The sequence below is a fragment of the Piliocolobus tephrosceles genome, chromosome 11 (assembly GCF_002776525.5).
Source record: "Piliocolobus tephrosceles isolate RC106 chromosome 11, ASM277652v3, whole genome shotgun sequence".
NCBI classification, from domain to species: domain Eukaryota; kingdom Metazoa; phylum Chordata; class Mammalia; order Primates; family Cercopithecidae; genus Piliocolobus; species Piliocolobus tephrosceles.
In genome coordinates this window covers 122,403,765-122,422,453 of record NC_045444.1, presented here as the reverse complement: position 1 = coordinate 122,422,453, position 18,689 = coordinate 122,403,765, and the positions used below count along the sequence as shown (strand labels likewise).

General features: G+C 50.4%; 1 protein-coding gene across 2 annotated transcripts in view; it reads right to left on the bottom strand.

Annotated features, from left to right (window-relative positions):
* Positions 1-7,727: 7,727 nt before the first annotated feature.
* Positions 7,728-18,689, bottom strand: part of AGAP1 (ArfGAP with GTPase domain, ankyrin repeat and PH domain 1) — a 630,727-nt gene continuing 619,765 nt past the window's right edge. For both annotated transcript variants that reach the window (XM_023228734.3, XM_023228735.3), the window contains 2 exons: positions 13,117-13,372; positions 7,728-9,071 (listed from right to left, as the gene is read on the bottom strand). In XM_023228734.3, coding sequence (XP_023084502.1) covers positions 8,868-9,071; positions 13,117-13,372 — 460 coding nt within the window. In that variant the 3' untranslated portion in view covers positions 7,728-8,867. The remainder of the gene's footprint in view (positions 9,072-13,116; positions 13,373-18,689) is intronic.

The following is an 18,689-nucleotide window of genomic DNA, read 5'->3' as shown; positions in this document are numbered from 1 at the left end:
TCATGAGGTTCTCTATGTCTTGAATGGAAGAGTAGGGGGAAGAGGACACCCCTGTGTCTGCAGAGAAGAGTCTCTGGAAGGCATTCCCAAAATTAGTGGTGGCTTTTTTTGTTGTTTTGTTTTGATATGGAGTGTTGTTCTGTTGCCCAGACTGGAGTGCAGTGGCGTGGTCTTGGCTCGCTACAACCTCCGTCTCCTGGGTTCAAGCGATTCTCCTGCCTTGGCCTCCCGAGTAGCTGGGATTACAGGCGTGCCCCACCACGCCCAGCTGATTTTTGTATTTTTAGTAGAGACAGAGTTTCACCATGTTGGCCAGGCTGGTCTTGAACTCCTGACCTTAGGTGATCCAACCTCCCTGGCCTCCCAAAAGTGCTAGGATTACAGGTGTGAACCACTGCACCTAGCTAGTTTTCTGTGTTTTGTTTTTTTGAGACCGAGTCTCGCTCTGTCACCCAGGCTGGAGTGCAGTGGCCGGATCTCAGCTCACTGCAAGCTCCGTCTCCCGGGTTTACGCCATTCTCCTGCCTCAGCCTCCCGAGTAGCTGGGACCACAGGTGCCCGCCACCTCGCCTGGCTAGTTTTTCGTATTTTTCAGTAGAGATGGGGTTTCACCGTGTTAGCCAGGATGGTCTCCATTTCCTGACCTCGTGATCTGCCCGTCTTGGCCTCCCAAAGTGCTGGGATTACAGGCTTGAGCCACCGTGCCCGGCCGGTTTTTTTTTTTTTTTTTGTGGGAGGAAGATATAATGTAGTTTGTATGCAAAAATTACAGTAATATTAATGATAATAATGGTAATAATCAGAGTTCTGGGACGGTTTTACTGCTAGCCACCTGCTGGGAACAGTTCTTACCACACACCTGGGGCAGTGTGGCACAGGGCACAGAAGCATCTGGAACTTCTGGGCCCAGTCAACCCTGGCTGGGCAAAGAACATTCTCTTGGAGTTTCTGTCCTTGTAAAGGAAGAAGTCAGAAGAGACACTCCCGATCTCTTTCCTCATCCCAACTGCAAATTCCCTCAGGCCTGGGGCAGCCCCTCCCCGCAGCAGCCAGAGCCCCTTTTCTGATTTACCTTGCTTGGGCTTAGAAACACAGTTAGTTGTGACAAATGACCAATGCCACCAAAAAAAAAAAAAAAAAAAAAAAAGAAAACTCCACAGAAGCGGTGTAGACATATTTTCATTTCTTTATTAGAAAGAGGCCTCTACACCATGGCCACCTCTCTCTGTTACTTTACACATCTTTCTTTTTCCCTTAGAATACTGTACAGCGGACAGAAAAAAATCCCAAGGCAGGAAAATACAAACTGGCATATTTAATCAAAACAAGATCATATGAAATAACAAGCCAAGTGAAATGTCTGTCAATGGTTTTAATTACAGTACAAACAATATAAATAAAGCATCATTGAGTCATTGTGAAACGTAAAGTTGCTGAATGAGGTAATAGAAAACATCCAAAAAAAAAAAAAAAAAAAAAACCTCAACCCATCTGTGGAGAAGTCCACGCTGCCCTTCCATCTCTATACACTGCTATTTACAGAAACAGAAAACCGGCTGTACGGTGGGCTGGCCTTCCCTGCCCCTGCCTAGAAATGCATCTCAGTTGTCACCTTTGACCTGCTCTGGCTCCCCTTTAGGAAACACGCCCCTGTGGCAAGATGAGAACCAAATTCCAAGCTGGCAGAAAGGAACAGTCAGGGCAGGAGAGTGGGCCAGACAGGGCAGGAGACCTGCCCCCGGGACCCGTGTGACCCTCCCCTCTCCAGGCTGAGCCCAACAAAGGCCTCCCCAGTGCTCAGGTGCTCAGGCTGAGAGGGGCTGCATCTGGAGAATTAGATACTATTTCAGACACAAAAAACCCAGCTGTGGGAGGGAAACTGATGCTTAAGAAGGAATTATTTCTAACAAGACAGTGCTGGGCCCTCTCCCCCGTTCTCAATGTCATGAAGCAGCTTCTAAATGCACACTTTGCCCATCCACCATGCAACTGCCCCGCCCCTCTCCAGTCACCTGTGCACCCTCAAAACAGCCGTGCTGCGAACCCTGCTGGGACCCCTGGGGCTGGGGAGGTCCCTCATGTGCCAACCTGAGCAGTGCGTGAGACCCACTCCCCAGACTGGCCCCTGGCTCACAACCCCCTTGGAGCCTTCTCTGTTCTCCTACCCCGAGAACCCAGGCGGGAAATGCGTTTGCCCTGGGACCTCCCGGAATGTCAGGAGACACCCCAGGGCTGTGGCACTGGGCAGGGGGCTGGGCTGCCTGCCAGTGTCTGCGTGAGGCCCAGCAGGATTCCATGTGCCTAGACTGTCCTTCCTCAAGTCCAGAAGCCCCTGACATCCTCTTGCACGGCTGCTGACTGAGTGGGCTTCCAGTGTCTTCTTTTTACCAGAGCTCTCCAAGCAGCTCAGACATGAGCTTCCTGGGCCAGTGTGGACTGTTTAGCACCAGGGAGATGAGGGTTTAATCCGATTTAGGGGCAGCTGTTCCCAACAGCTGGTGTGTTAAGGGGGTTTGTTCCACTGGGAAGATTCCCCAACGCACTCACGCCTTGTTTGGTTCCTTTCTTTCACCTGCATCTCAAGGCAAAGGCCATGCAATTCCCCCAGAGTGCATTCTAGATCAGTCCGACGTGGACTTCGACAAGGAGTCTCTATCATATGGTTTCACCATCCTCGGGTTGAGGGGTGCTCCCTACAGAGGCCCTGTGCCAGGCCAAAATGAAAGCCAAGCCCTGAGCCAGCTCTCCCCACATTCATGAGGATACCCTGTTTCGGGTACATGGAGCGGCCCAGCTTGGGTGTTTCAAGGTCAGATGCCACAGCCGCCTGCTGGTCTCACTCAGCAGCCTTAGGCCTGAGCGCTGGGGCTTTCAGAGCCCATGCAAGTCTCTGCTGGCCACTCGGGCCCCACCTGCCCATCTCCAGGCCCTGAGGCCCATCTGTAGGGGGTGAGGGCCTCAGACAAGAACAGTTCTACCAAACAGGTGCAAAACCCCAAACCAAGTGCTGTCATTTTACACCAAAACCAGCACCTCATAGGGAAAGACAGTAAGAACGGGTTTTCAGATTTCGGTCTGCTTACTGCTACTCTGGGGTGGGTGTTTACTACACTGGCGAACTTAACTACTTTCTCATACAACTCACGGGTTTAAAACAGACTTGTTGGTTTCACAGACTCCCTTTCCACAATCACCTGCCAACGCAGACGTGTGATGCGAGGAAAGCCGCAGACACACTGATTACATGGGGCGGCGGGGGGTCGGGGGGGGCATTGATATTTCAACAGTCTATTTAAGGGCAGTATTTCTTCTCTAAGGGGAAGAAAGTTTGTGTTTATGGAACAGTAAATATCTAAGTACATATGTCTTCCTCCATGGAGAGGGCAGGAGTCTGCCATAGGGGTTTCTGTCTCATCACAGACAGGGCACTGGTCTGGTCACTTCTCTCTAATCACAGACAGCACAGCATCCCAGGAGCCAGCGATCAAGATCACTCCCTGGCTGTGTCGGAAGGACCAGTCTGAGGACTGTGTCTTAGTGACCCAGCTACTCCAAGGAGACACACCTGCGCCCCTTCTGTCACCAGCGTAATGGGAGCAAAGCTGACATTTCACTGAAAAGCAACCTAACGTGCGTGGTTAAATGACAGAGGGCCCGTCCCCACAGGGCACACAGCAGGGCTGGGGCAGCTCTGTCCACTGGGCAGGGCAGGGGGGTCTCCTGGCCCCACTATCATCTGGGCGTGCTGGCCTGGCCTGGGGGGACGGGGGCGGCATTAAAGCCATGTGACCACAAGGGCTCCCTGAAGAAAGCCACTCAGAAATCCAAGCGCGAGCCTTGGAAAGGTGGAGAATGCACGCATTGATGCCAAAGGCCCTTATTTAGCTTTTTGGGGAAGGATGAGGGTGACAATCATTCAAGATGTGACTTCACAACACGTGAAACCCCCATCTGAGGTGACGGCTGGAAATAAATTACATTTCCTTTGAAGGAAAGCTGTGTGTCTCCAGCACTTTTCTATCAGAACTCCTTCCTGACTGCTTTTCAATTTGTTTGCTTGAAGGCCATAAATACAACCCCAGGGAGTTCTAGAAAAGTCTCAACGACCTTGCGCAGGAGGTGAGGGACGGAAGCAGAGCACATGCCGTGCGGGGAGGGAAGCGGCCCCGCTGGAGGTTTGGGGTTTGGCTTTCCAAACACCTTTGCCTCCTGAGTAGTTGCTGAGGCCTGATTATACCCCATCTCAGGGGAAGCTACATCGTTGCCAGGTTTCCCACCTCCCAGGGCAGGAATATGGATTTCTCCTCATTTCCAGAACATCCTAAGTGCAGGGAGGCAGAGTTGGCATCCTGGGCACCACGGGGACCCAGGGCGCCTACGGCACATTGCATGCTGCAGGCTGAGCAGGTCTCTCTTGTGGGGTAAGATGAGTCCACCAAGTTCAAACACAAAATGCACTGGGAGCCTGGGGACGGGGAGAGAGGGACGGGCCTGCAGCCAAGCACGGCGACCCGGGGTGCTCTCCAGCAAGCTCCGATCTCAGACAGGAGGAGGAGGGGAGGCCTAATGCACGCGTGAGTCACGCAGCTCACGGCAACGGGAAGGTGGCATCTGAAGGGAGGGACGCTGTCCACGCCAACACCACCTCAACAGGCTGTGGGGCAGAGGGAAGGGTCGTCTTGGCCCTGACCAGCACCGGCGAACAGCACGAGGGCAGAACTCAGCCCCTTCCACGCCTCTAGAAAATCAGCTTCAGACTACAAAGTGGAATACACATGTTGAGAAAAGTGGGCAGGTTCCAGAGAGGCTCTCAGGGAGCAAGCCCTTCCTGGGAGCCTCCCCTCCTCACCGACGCTGTTCCCCGCCATGTGGAGGGCCAGGGCAGGGCACTGGCAGGCTGAGGGAGGAGGGCCCCGGGCTCTACTGGAGGCGCTTGGCAAACATGCCCGTCACGGCCTCGCCTGGGTGCAGGCTGGAGGACAGTGTCAGCCACGGGCAGGTTTCCTGGTGTGTGTGCCGGCTTCGGTCCCCTCAGTGTTTCTGTTCTTAACACGTGCTCCTGTCTCCCCAGCATCCCCTGGCCAGGTGTGAGGCTGGCATTTACCACACGGGTTTGAAACCTCACTGCACCCTGCAACTTTCACAGATGAGGAAAAAGAGCTCAGGAAGCTGGGTGCTTGTCCAGAGCTGCGTGGGAATCCTCTGGAGGGATGACAGGGCCGGCTGAGCCGAGGGGTCCGTCTTTTTCATCAGACCATGTTTCTCCCTAACAAGGTTAGCAACAGCTCCTATGCAGACATAAGGAATGACCTCAAATGTGCAGATGTCACAGAAACAGGAAGACGGGGATCGACACTGGATGACAGAGGCCGGAACCATGCAGACCTCATCAGGCTGGGCAAAGTCTCAGAAGAGGGAGCTTCAACGCAAGGCCCTTGTGCTGCAAAGTCACTGCCCAGAACTGGCCTGTGGACCAGGGGCCCTGCAGGAAATGCAATTCAATAAGATCCCGCTCTCTCCTGCGTCTGAGAACCCTGCGATTGGCGATTGGCGAGCGACCTGCTGCCTTCGCCCTCCTTTCCGGTGCATATACACTGTGTACCCGCTTGTGAGAGAGGACACTGCACCTGGTTTTGGGGCAAATGACTCAGAAACTTGTCACTTGCTCACCCTCGGGCTGCTTATTTCCTGGGATGAAATAGAGAGAAGGACCAGGGACCAGGACTGGGGTGCTGGGCGGGGTAAACCACTTGTCCGCCCCAGCACCTGAGGTCAGAATCACAGTCCTGTCCCTGTGGGCTGTTCCTGCTGCAGCCAGGTCTGCACCACACCCCTCCGCTCCCCTCCAAAGTTCAGTCTCTGCAAAGCTGAACGTCAGGGTGCAGGCATGTCTACATCACCCACAGGGTTATACAGGCCACTCGTGTGCCTCCCCCAGCTGGCTGTTTCTCGTCAAGGCAGAGTTTTAATTCTGAACCGGAAAGGTGAGGTGGATCCTGCAGTGGTGATCTGTCATCATCACGTCACAGAACTGAACATGGAAATGAGCAACAAAAACTCAACTGCCTTCTCAAACGAGTTACTCCTAACTCCGCCCTCAGTCCTTGCCTCTCCCAGCTTTGGTGGTAATTAGCTTGAAAGTGGGAACGAGAGTGTGGTCAGCAAAGAAAGGGCTTCTGGTTAGACACTGAAATACAAACAGATTAGCCAGCTGTCTTCTTTATTTGGAAAGACCCTCGAAACTGCCTTTCTTTTTGCTACTAAAACTCGGGCCCTAGAAAGCGGCTGCTGGAGCAGATGGACATCGCGGAGAATGGCAGGGGAGGGGCTGTGTTTTCTGAGGGGGAGTCATGGCGGCCCGTGCTGGGGACCAGGAAGGGAAAAAGCCAATCTAGCATTCAGGTTGTGGAAGGCAAAGTGAAAGAAGAAGTCATTTGGGAAAATATTATATTATAAACACATAGAATAATATGTACACAGTCATATACATCCCAAAGAGAAGCCTCAAGGAGTTCCATTTCTTCTCAAAAGAAGCTTCACTATGATAAAGCATTCCTATACTGGGAATTCACTACAATGAAATAATTTAACGATTTCATTTATGCTCTATCTGTGTCCACTACAGAGTCTACGGTGAAGGCTGTGTGGAGCGAGTGTGTCTAGCGGATTCGAACACCAATGCGCTCTTCAAAAATAGGCAATGACCTTTTTTTCTTTTCTATTCACATTTACAATAGCTACACAGTGATGAAACGCAGACTGAAAAATCAAATGGCAGGACGATGGGACTGTCGTCAAAGTTCTCAGACTTGTGGCTTCTGCACCTGTTATACTTTTGGATACGAGTGAGCTCCACTTAGCTTCGTTAAGATTAGAAATTTCCATGAAACACTTACCCACATATAAATTATGTGTAAAGCTTTATTTTTTCCCCACCTACTTTAATTTTTTTTAAAAAGTGAAAGAAGAGGAAAAACTCTTATAAAATATAAGGTTTAATATAGGAGAGGGAGGAACACCCCGGAGGCTGCCAGCGCGTGTGGCTTTTGTGTTTCTGTGCTACAGGAGTCTAGTGTCCTCATCTTCCATCGTGACAACCCTTCTCCCCGCGTCACACTGCCAGCGGGCTCTGGGCAAAGCTGCCCCGTTTGCTTTTAATCTAAGGGATGCTGTGGTTTGGCTGACTACGTTTGACTACCACCACGGAAGGCGGCGGACGTCTGAAGCGGCCAGATACCGCGACGATGGATATCAGGCGAGGTACTAGCGTGGAGGGCCGGGCTGCCGGGTCAAGGTTGTCTGGGTTCTCAGGAGCCAGTCTGTGCCACAGAACCATCGGCAGCTGCCTTCCGTAAGGCACCTCGGTCTGGCGTTCAGAAAACCGCCCCGTCTTGCCAGAGCCCCTTGGTCTTGGTTGGCAAAAGCCGCATCCGATCTAAATCATGCTTTCAATCATGAGAAACCACATTCCTTCTTTTTCCTTTCGAATATACTCCAGTGTGTCTTTTTTTTTCTTTCTCAATTTTAATAAGCAAATTGTACCACCATCTTATTCTGAGATGCTCCTTTTTAAAAGCTGTAGATCACGTTAATGGAAGTGTTTACTGCTGGGAATATTTTCCATGTACAATGATCTGTAACCCTCTTATCTCAACTAGTTGCACATTATTAGTTCACATCCAGTTCAATTTATAAATTAAGAGAGGTGCCATTTGTCTGTACAAAAATCAATGCATATTTATGAACTTCTTTTATTCAAATATATTTTCACACATCTTATCTAAATACATAATACAGAAGCCTGCGTGACTTGGGCAATGTGGCCCAGGAGGGCCTGAGACTAACACATCCACCTTGGCAAAAGGACATAAAATCTCTCTTACGGTCGGAAAAAATAGCCTTTTGTGTATTTACTTAGTTTACGAAATATACTCGAAATGCTATTGTTAACTGAATTTGTGATTTCCTTTTGAATTTCTGAGTTATTCTTATTTATTTTTCCCATTTTGTTTTTGCACCAAGGAGACTGGAGTCAAATAATACTCAGCGACTGATTTCCTCTCTTTGGACTGAAAAATTAAACAGATCCTAAATTATGACAGTGAATTTAGAAAGGAGGGCTCCAAGGGCTTGAAAGAACATGTCTGGGATAATATGATGCTTCTAAGAGTATTGCAATCACATCGTGGCAATCACCGGAGCGTGCCACGTAACTACCTCCTCGGCTAATATGCTTTCTTCTCGGTGATGACTAATCATGTTCTATTAAACAGCAGTAATGCTGGAAGAACTCAACTATACAAGTGTAATGAAGCCAGTATTCTCCCTGGACAGATTAGCTACAACTGATTTGACACATACCATCATAGGGGCTTCAAACCTGACAAACTCTGTGCTTGCTTCTGATTTATGCCGTCAAGCTCCTCAGAGAAGAGATGGAATCCAAGTGTTCCGTTCGGTAGAGGTGAAATGTACTATGTGCTTAACTGCCAGTTAACGGAAGTTGCCCCTTCTCCTTGTTCCTCGCCTCCCCTCCCCCTCACGTCCCCGTCCCTTGTGCCACCAGGACAAGGGTCCTGCGCCGTGTGCTATCGTCAAAGGGCCGAGGCCCGTCGCTCTCTCCTGTTTGTGGTTTAGGGGAGTTGATGAAAAGGAGCCACTTCTGCAGTCTCCCGGCCGCCTCTTCGCCCCTTGAGGATGTCCAGGTTTTGTGATTTTGTTTGGGGTGACAGTGGGTGGGCGGGAGGGAGGCGGCCACCAGGAAGAGGGAGGGGATGCGACGGGACTCACGTGCTGCGAATTCCGAGCGAGTATGCGGCAAGGCTGCCGCGTCCCGGGTGTGGCGAGCAGGCGGGCACGGCTGTTCCTCAGATGATGGTGGGCACCCTCCCGCTGCTGTTGTTCCGGTTATTGTTTCTCCTGGACAGGTTGGGAGTGGCCATGAGCACGAAGCGTTCGTCGGGACAGCCGTACTGCAGCAGCACGTCGATGCACTCCTGGCTGGAGGCCTGCCGGGCGTAGGCCAGCGCTGTGTTCCCGTGGGCATCTCGGGCCATGACGTCCACCCCGTACTGCGGAGGTAACGGAGCCCCCATTAGTATCACAGGGGATGTGATGGAAGGAGGGGGCAGGGATGCTTTCTCTCAGCCCTTTCGCGTGGCTTGTGCTTGGACAGCAGGGCCAGCTACAGAACTGGCTGGCACAGCCTGCACCCATGGCCAGCGGATTCTTTTAAGGAAAGAACGTGTTTTTTTTTCAACTGAAAGCCCCTCCTTTGTGCAACATTCAGGAATCAAAGATAACTTTAGTTTTGCTGTTTCTATTTTGACTTTCCAATTGCACAAAGAAAAAAAAGATCACTGTTTTGATCTCAGAATTTTCATTATAAGAAATATATAAATAGGCCGGGTGCAGTGGCTCAAGCCTGTAATCCCAGCACTTTGGGGGGCCGAGACGGGTGGTCAGGAGATCGAGACCATCCTGGCTAACCCGGCGAAACCCCGTCTCTACTAAAAAATACAAAAAACTAGCTGGGCGAGGTGGCAGGCGCCTGTAGTCCCAGCTACTCCAAAGGCTGAGGCAGGAGAATGGCGTAAACCCGGAAGGCGGAGCTTGCAGTGAGCTGAGATCCGGCCACTGCACTCCAGCCTGGGTGACAGAGCAAGACTCCGTCTCAAAAAAAAAAAAGAAATATATAAATAACACATAAGAGCTCAAGAAGAAAGAAAAATCACCCATAATCTTGCTATTCAGAGATAACTTTTGTCAATTAGTGGATTTCCTTCCAATGGGTTTTCTTTGAATCTAAATGTGTATGTGCCTAATTGAGATAAGACTATACATATACTTTGTATTGTTTTTCATTTTTTATTGATCACTATACTATGATCATTTTCTTACATCATTAAGCATTACTCAGAGGCCGGGCGCGGTGGCTCACGCCTGTAATCCCAGCACTCTGGGAGGCCGAGGTGGGCGGATCACGAGGTCAGGAGATCGAGACCATCCTGGCTAACTCGGTGAAACCCCGTCTCTACTAAAAATACAAAACATTAGCCAGGCGTGGTGGCGGGCGCCTGTAATCCCAGCTACTCAGGAGGCTGAGGCAGGAGAATGATGTGAACCCGGAAGGCGGAGCTTGCAGTGAGCCGAGATCGCATCACTGCACTCCAGCCTGGGCAACAGAGCGAGACTCCATCTCAAAAAAAAAAAAAAAAAAAAACCCAAAAAACAAAAAACATTACTCAGAAGCACGACGCAAGCTGTATGCAGCGGCTCACTGCAGCCCAGGAGTTCAAGATTAGCCTGAGCAATATAGGGAGATCCTGTCTCTAGAAAAAAACACGTTCTTTTAAAAACTAGCTGGGCATGGTGGCATGTGCCTGTGGACCCAGCTATACAGGACGCTGAGGTGGGAGGGTCACTTGAGCCTAGGAGGCAGAGGCTGCCGTGGGCCGAGATCACACCGCTGTACTCCAGCCTGGGCAACAGAGTGAGACCCTGTCTCCCCACCCCTCAAACAGCATGACACAGGCAAGTCATACAATATTCCACCACAAGAACAGGATTCAGAACTCTCCCCTCAGCTGCGCACACTCTGTAAAAATTGTCACTGGAGCTGGGTGTGGTGGCTCAATCCTGTAATCCCAGCACTTTGGGAGGCCGAGGTGGGGGGATCACGAGGTCAGGAGTTTGAGACCAGCCTGACCAACATGGTGAAACCCCGTCTCTACTAAAAATACAAAAATTATCTGGGCTTGGTGGTGTATGCTTGTAATCCCAGCTAGTCAGGAGGCTGAGGCAGGAGAATTGCGTGAACTCAGGAGACGGAGGTTTCAGTGAGCCGAGATCGTGCCACTGCACTCCAGCCTGGGCGACAGAGTGAGACTCCATCTTAAAAATAAAAAAATAAATAAATAAATAAAAATCAATAAACAAACAAAAAATTGTCACTGGAAGAAACAGTACCCGGATGTACGTCCTCACACAGAATCTTTCTCAGGGTTAAAGTACACAACATTTTTAAGCTTTTTGCTCATGAAAAAGAGTGAATTCACTTCCACTTTCGCCAACGCACAACGTGTGGGAGTCTGAGGCCACTCAACAGCATGGAACCAGCGCCATCAAAGGAATTCTTGCTCAGTTGGAGGAGGAAACATGGCCTGTAATTTATAACTGTGTCCTCTGCTCCCACCAACAATTCGTATGTTTAAGTCCTAACACCCAGTACTTTTGCATGTGACTGTATTTGGGGATAGAGCCTTTATGGTGGTATATGAGCTTAAATGAGGTCACAATAGGGTTGGTATTTGTATGAGAAGAGGAAGAGGCTGTGCTGAGAGGCTGATACCTGTAATCTCAACGCTTCGGGAGGCTGAGGTGAGAGGACTGCTTAAAGCCAGGAGTTCAAAACCCATGGGCAATATGGTAAGAACCTAACTCTACAAAAATTAAAAAAAAATTGGCCATTCATGGAGGTGCATGTCTTTGGTCCCAGCTACTTGGCAGGCTGGCGGGGGGATTGCTTGAGCCCAGGAGTTCGAGGTTACAGTGGGCTATGATTGTGCCACTGCACTCTAGCCTGGACAACAGAGCAAGACTTTGCCCCAGAAAGAAGGAGGGGAGGGTGGAAAGGAAAGATCTCCCAGGAGCCAGTGCAGAGGAAAGGACCTGTGAGAACACAGGGAGAGGGCAGCCGTCTACCAGCCACGAGAGGCCTCACCAGGAACCATCCCTGCCGAGCCTTTGATCTTGTACTTCCAGCCTCCAGAACTGTGAGAAAATAAATGTCTGCTGTTGAAGCACCCGTCTGTGGTATTTCGTTATGGCAGCCCTAGCATACTACACACAACTCTTATTTAATTTACATTACATCACATGTATGACTAATGAGTAAAAGGTAGTATCTTTGATTTTGGTGTAGTGTCTGTATATCTCATCTCATTCTCCAACTGCACCCATCAAAAAAGTCAGATCAAGGCCAGGTGTGGTGGGTCATGCCTGTAATCCCAGCACTTTGGGAGGCCGAGGTGGGTGGATCACGAGGTCAGGAGTTCGACACCAGTCTGACCAACCTGGTGAAACCCCGTCTCTACTAAAAATATAAAAATTAGTTGGGCGTGGTGGCGGGTGCCTGTAATCCCAGCTACTCGGGGGGCTGAGGCAGAAGAATTGCTTGAACCTGGGAGGCGGGCGTTGCAGTGAGCCGAGATCGCACGACTGCACTCCAGCCTGGGCGACAGAGCGACACTGTCTCAAAAAAACAAAAAAAAGTCAGATCAAAACCATGCAGAAGCCTGCAGCACTCTACACATGCCGCTGTAGAACGTTGCTGCCGTGCTGGACTGACCCATCCTGCCCTGCAAGTGGAGACAGAAGAGCTTCCAGCTGGGTGTCCCACCTCTGGGTGCCGTCCCCACTTCTGGGCACACACTTGCCTTCCCTACCTGGGGAGCCTCCCTGCAGGTGGAGTCTGCCTCTGGTGGGGACCTGCCTCGGCTGAAGCCCCACGGGTCCACGGGCAGCCCCTAGGTGGGCATGGCTTCTCAGACGTAGCTCCCGGGTGACACAGGCAAGGCCTCTCTGCACAACCACTTTATCCTTCTCTTTTACTCATTCAAGCATTGTGACACACGCTTCAACAGGAATGTAAAGATACTCTTCCCCAGTAGAAATTCATCAGAATGGTTCAAAAGAAGCCCTCTGACAAACTCCTGCCACATCAGACCTCAAAGTTTAGGGTCCAGTCTTTCTCTGTTAAGTGAATAGAAACACCAAAGGGTTGGAAGTGGGGAAACCCTACAAGCCATCCCGTTAATACACCGCCTTCTCTCCAGAAGATGATGGAAATGAAAAAGAGGGACACCACCAACCCTCCCTGACAAGGGGCAGTCACAAAGTGGCAATTTTCAGAAACTCTGGCGAGCACTGTACACGGAGGACCGACTGTGTCTCTATAAGGCCCTCTGCCCTTCAATCGGAGTTTCCCATTAGGAACTGTTCCCACTTGCGGACCGAGAACAACAGCCTTCTGCCGGAAAGATGCCCACGGAAGCAGAACAAAGCAGAGAGTGCCCCCTGTGGCCCCGCCCTCTGCCAGGGGTGCCGACCACCTACCCAGATCAGGAGCTGTGCCAGGACCACATTCCCCTTGCGGCAGGCCAGATGCAGCGCCGTGCGGCCGTCTCCCTCCCCGCAGGTCTCGTTCACCTCGTCCCGGGAGCCGTGTGCCAGCAGCAGGATGGCCGTCCGCAGGTCCTCGTCGGCGGTGGCCCGCAGCAGGTGCTGGCCCAGGGACAGCTCCGTGCAGGGTAGTGGGGCCAGGAAGAGCTTCTGCTCGTACTTGGCACGGATCCACCGTTCCTTCTCTTCCCTGCAAAGACCACCAGACAGGTGCGGTCACGATCAGGCCCGAGAACACAGGCTGCAAGCACCGCCCCGTGTGGTCGGGAGGAGCCGAGAGGGAAGTGAAGTAACAGAAAGCAAAGGTCTTCAGTCGGCACAAAGCTCCCTGAAGAAAAGGTTTCTCCACCTTCACAAAACCGTATCCTCACCAGCAGCAAGAGCCCAGAAATGCAGAGTCTCAGGTCACGCCCCAGACCCCCTGAATCCGAACCTCTAGGAGCGTTTTAACAAGCCCCGCAGGGAATTCCAATAGGCCCAAGGTGTGAGAGCCGCTGATCTCAGGCTCATACGCTGTCTTGGTGCTCTTTGTTTCTGTCGCTTTTAGTGCAGAATCTGTCCTTGGAAAGAAAACTATCAAGTGGGGGCTCAAGGCCATGGCCTTGGATCAGTGGCTCTCACACGCCGAGGCACGGGGGAACCACCCTACTGCCTGGGACTGGCACGATGGAAGCACGGTCTCCGGGGCCGAGAGCACGGACCTGCACGATGGAAACACGGTCTCCCGGGCTGAGAGCACGGACCTGCACGATGGAAGCATGGTCTCCGGGGCCGAGAGCTGTTTTACTGTAAGCAGGACTGTAGTCAGGACTATAGGACACTTGGCTGAAGCTGAGGGGTGGGGGGACAGGACAGCCACTGCACACCCCACACCTGGGGGTGCCCATGTGGTCTTAGCTCCAAACTCCGAAATAGGGTGTGTGTGTGTGTGTGTGTGTGGACTCCCCAGGTTTTCTAAACCCTTTCAGCTGAAGAAAACATGGCAACAGACTCAAGCAGGAGAGGGCAGAGACTCCAATGAGGATGTTGAGAAGGGAGATGCAGCTTTTGGAATCTCCAGATACTTGGGAAAGGCTTAAGTGGGAAGGACAGAATGTCAGGAACTCCTTAAATGACAAAGAATGGTTGGGTGTTCTGAGGGAAACTGTTCCAGGGACTGGGAAACAGGCAGGTAGCTCCCAGAAGCCAGAGCTGAGCCCAGAGGCAGAGGAGAGGACGAAGCTGGGGAGGGGGTGCATGGGGTCGGGGGTGTGGGGAGCAGATGATGCTGGTGCCTGCCCGCCCCCAGCATCACAACCTGGCTAAGATGGGGCTGCCTGAGCTGGCCAGTGTAATACGTGGTGGTCTCCTCCTGGGGGGTCTACAGAGGATGGGGACCCTGCTACCCATCTGTGGGGAGGGCTGAGAAGGAGAGGACAGGATGAGATGAGAAGCTCAAGAAATATAAGAGGAAACCGACAGTAAGACACATTTATGTTGACCCAGAGGAAGGACCCCAGGCGAGCACCTCCTGTATTCTGGCTACTCACGATGGTTTCTGGTTTCTTAAAAAAGTGTGAGAGATACTGAAAACTCAAGACTCTGTAGCACTGCTAGAGGGGGAAAAAAGGTGGGGTGGTGGGGGACAAGAAATTTACAAAGAACAATGTGAGATTTTACAAGTAGCTGTTGAAATTTTACAAGGATCCCAGGAGCAGAGCCCAGCCAGGGAAGTGCTCCCTGCCTGCCTTTTTGATGAGGATGACAAAGAAAAGAGGCCAGGAGCAGTGGCTCATGCCTGTAATCCTAGCACTTTGGGAGGCTGAGGTGGGTGGATCACCTGAGGTCAGGAGTTTTGAGACCAGCTTGGCCAACATGGCGAAACCCCGTCTCTACAAAAAATGCAAAAATTAGCTGGTGTGGTGGCAGGTGTCTGTAATCCCAGCTACTCAGGAGGCCGAGGTAGGAGAATCGCTTGAACCCGGGAGGCAGAGGTTGCAGTGAGCCGAGACTGCACCACTACACTCCAACCTGGGTGATAGAATGAGATTCTGTCTCAAAAAAAAAAAAGTAAGAAAAAGAAAAGCCCTACATGTAAGAAAGCACTGCAGTTACCCACAGAGACTTTAATAACACGCTGATTCACAATTGCCCTCTCCAAAATTCAGGTTTCTCCAGGGGAATAATCAGAGTACACAGCTACAAACGACACGGAGAAATCACTCAGCGCTTCCGCGAAAGTCTAGAAAGAAAACTCATTACCCATGACATTTCTGCTTCCGAAGTACAGAGGAAAGGCCTTGTTTACACCTTTTACCCGTGTTTACATTGCACCTAGTGATCTAGTGTTGGGTGAGCCCTAATCTGTTTTTAAATACTTAGGCAAACAAATTCTTCCAGGAGTAAATCTGGATTAGTTTTGCTTCACTTCCTGGTACATGTGAGTGACCCCAGAGTGACCCCCGACTCTTTTCATTTGGAGATTTCCAGGACAAACACTTGGCTACAGCTGAGAACTGACACCAGCCCCCACAAATGCAGCGGAGGCAGCCCCCGCACCCCACTCGGGCAAAAACGCAAGCACAAAAGCACTGACAATGTCTGAGAAATACGGGTTCAGGAGACAGACAAAAAGAAGTGCTTCTGATACTGTTTTAAAGGCCTTGTTGAAAATGTATTAAACATTTGTTGATGCATTTCATAAATCACAAAAGAGAAGGAGCAAAACGTGAATCAAATGAAAAGGGATGACGGGGAAGGATACGTCCAGACTTTCCAGTTCCAATTTGCTAACTCTCATTTTTTGGTAGGCATTAAAATCACAACTATTTGATTCCGCTCCGATTGATTTTAATAGCCATTGCCAAATCACCCAGGGATAAACCAGATAACTTCACACAGTAGCTACGGTGCTAACTGCAATTATTCCATTTCTTTTTAATATTCGAACTCCAGCCAAAGCATGAGTACAAACCTACAGCTCCTGAACCCTTCCCTGTGTCAGTATGTTCTCCCCGGGAACTGCTGGAGTGATTCTTTGTCCTCACATCTCACCCCACAGGCAACCTCATCTGAAGTGACAAGCTGATACACAGTTGAATGAACTGTTCTTTACTTTTAAAAATCAGGATTGTTGGCCGGGCGCGGTGGCTCACGCCTGTAATCCCAGCACTTTGGGAGGCCGAGGTGGGCAGATCATGAGGTCAGGAGATGGAGACCATCCTGGCTAACACGGTGAAACCCCATCTCTACTAACAACAACAACAAAAAAATTAGCCGGGCACAGTGGTGGGCACCTGTAGCCCCAGCTACTCGGGAGGCTGAGGCAGGAGAATGGCGTGAACCTGGGAGGTGGAGCTTGCAGTGAGCCGAGATTGCACCACTGCACTCCAGCCTGAGTGACAGAGTGAAACTCTGTCTCAAAACAAACAAACAAACAAAAATCATGATTGTTGATACCACCTTAATCCTTCAAGAATGGCCATAATCAAAAAAATCAAAAAAACAGTAGATGTTGGTGTGGATGCTGCTGGAAGGAATGTAAAGTAGTACAGCCACTATGGTAAACAGTGCGAAGATTCCTTAAAGATCTAAAAGTAGAACTACCATTTGATCCAGCAATCACAGTACTGTATCTACCCAGAGGAAAAGAACTCATTACATGAAAAAGATACTTACACACACGTTTATAGCAGCACAATTCACAACTGCAAAATTGTGGAACCAACCCAAATGGCCATCAATCAACAAGTGGATAAGGAAACTGTAGTGTATATATATATATGTATATATATATATGATAGAATACTACGCAGCCATAAAAAGGAATGGGTTAACAGCATTTGCAGTGACCTCCAATGAGAGTGGAGACTATTATTCTAAGGAAAGTAACTCAAGAATGGAAAGCTAAACGTCGTATGTTCTCACTGATATGTGAGAGCTAAGCTATGGGGACACAAAAGGCCTAAGAATGATACAACAGACTTTGGGGACTTGGGGAGAAGAGTGGGAGGGGGGCGAGGGATAAAAGACTACAAATCGGGTACAATGTATACTGCTTGGGTGATGCGTGCACCAAAATCTCACAAATCACCACTAAAGAACTTACCTATGGCTGGCTGTGGTGGCTCACACTTGTAATCCCAGCACTTTGGGAGGCTGAGGCGGGTGGATCTCTTGAGGTCAGGGGTTCGAGACCAGCCTGGCCAACATGGAGAAACCCTGTCTCTACTAAAAATACAAAATAGCTGAGGGTGGTGGCGTGCACCTGTAATCCCAGCTGCTCAGGAGGCTGATGCAGGAGAAGCGCTTGAACCCAGGAGGTGGAGGTTGCAGTGAGCCAAGACTGCACCACTGCACTCCAGCCTGGGCGACAGAGTGAAACTGTCTCTCTCTCAAAAAAAAAAAAAAAAAAGAAAGAAAGAAAAAGAACTTACTCAATTAACCAAATACCACCTGATTATTTTTCCCAATAACTTATGGAAAAAAAATCAGCATTGTATAAACTATGTAATAAAAGGTAGGTCCAGGTTTTGTGGGTCTGAAACCCTCAAATGGGAGACTGAGACAGGAGAATTGCTTGAACCCTGTGGAGGGTGGAGGATGCAGTGAGCCGAGATTGCGCCATTGCACTCTAGCCTGGGCAACAAGAGTGAAACTCCGTTTCCAAAACGAAAGTTTTCAGCCAGATGCGGTGGCTCATGCCTGTAATCCCAGCACTCTGGGAGGCCAAGGCCGGGCAGGTCACCTGAGGTCCAGAGTTCGAGACCAGCCTGGCCAACATAGTGAAAACTCGTCTCTACTAAAAATATAAAAATCAGCCTGGCGTGGTGGCGCACACCTGTAGTCCCAGCTACTCAGGAGGCTGAGGCAGGAGAATCGCTTGGATCTAGGAGGCGGAGGCTGCAGTGAGCCAAGATTGCACCACTGCACTCCAGCCTGGGTGACAGAGCGAGAGTCTGTTTAAAGAAAAAAGAAAAAAGAAAAGAAAAGAAAGCAAAACAGAAGCTTTCAATGCTGACTTCTGAGTTCTTTGGGATTGCAATATTTCCGTGTTTTTTGGACACTAGGAGGTGATCAGGCAGCTAGGGGCAGTCACTGGGCTTTGTGTCTGCATCAGATGTGATTCTTGTTAGCAGCTGAAATTTAACTAGTATGAAAACAGGACTCAGACAAGGGCGCTGGGTTTTTTGGGTGCTACTTCAGCAACCTCACGCATGTCTGTCCCCTGCTGTGACTTGACGCCCACCTCCTGTGGATGTTCCCACCCTGATACCGGGGCAAAGCTTAGCTCCCTGCACTTTCTGCAAGGCCCAAAGGCGGGAAAAGCGAATCTCCCCACCGATACTGGGCTCGCCCGATACTGGGCTCGCAGGCTTCCTCTTAAGCATTAGAGAGATTGCGGCCTGCGTACCTGCTTTTTTCGACTTAGTGGTGCAGACGTTCACCTTTCTAATAACTTCTTGGACCCTCCTTTCCTCATCTGTCAAATGGGGACAGTGACGTCTACGCCAGGCAGGGCTGTTTTG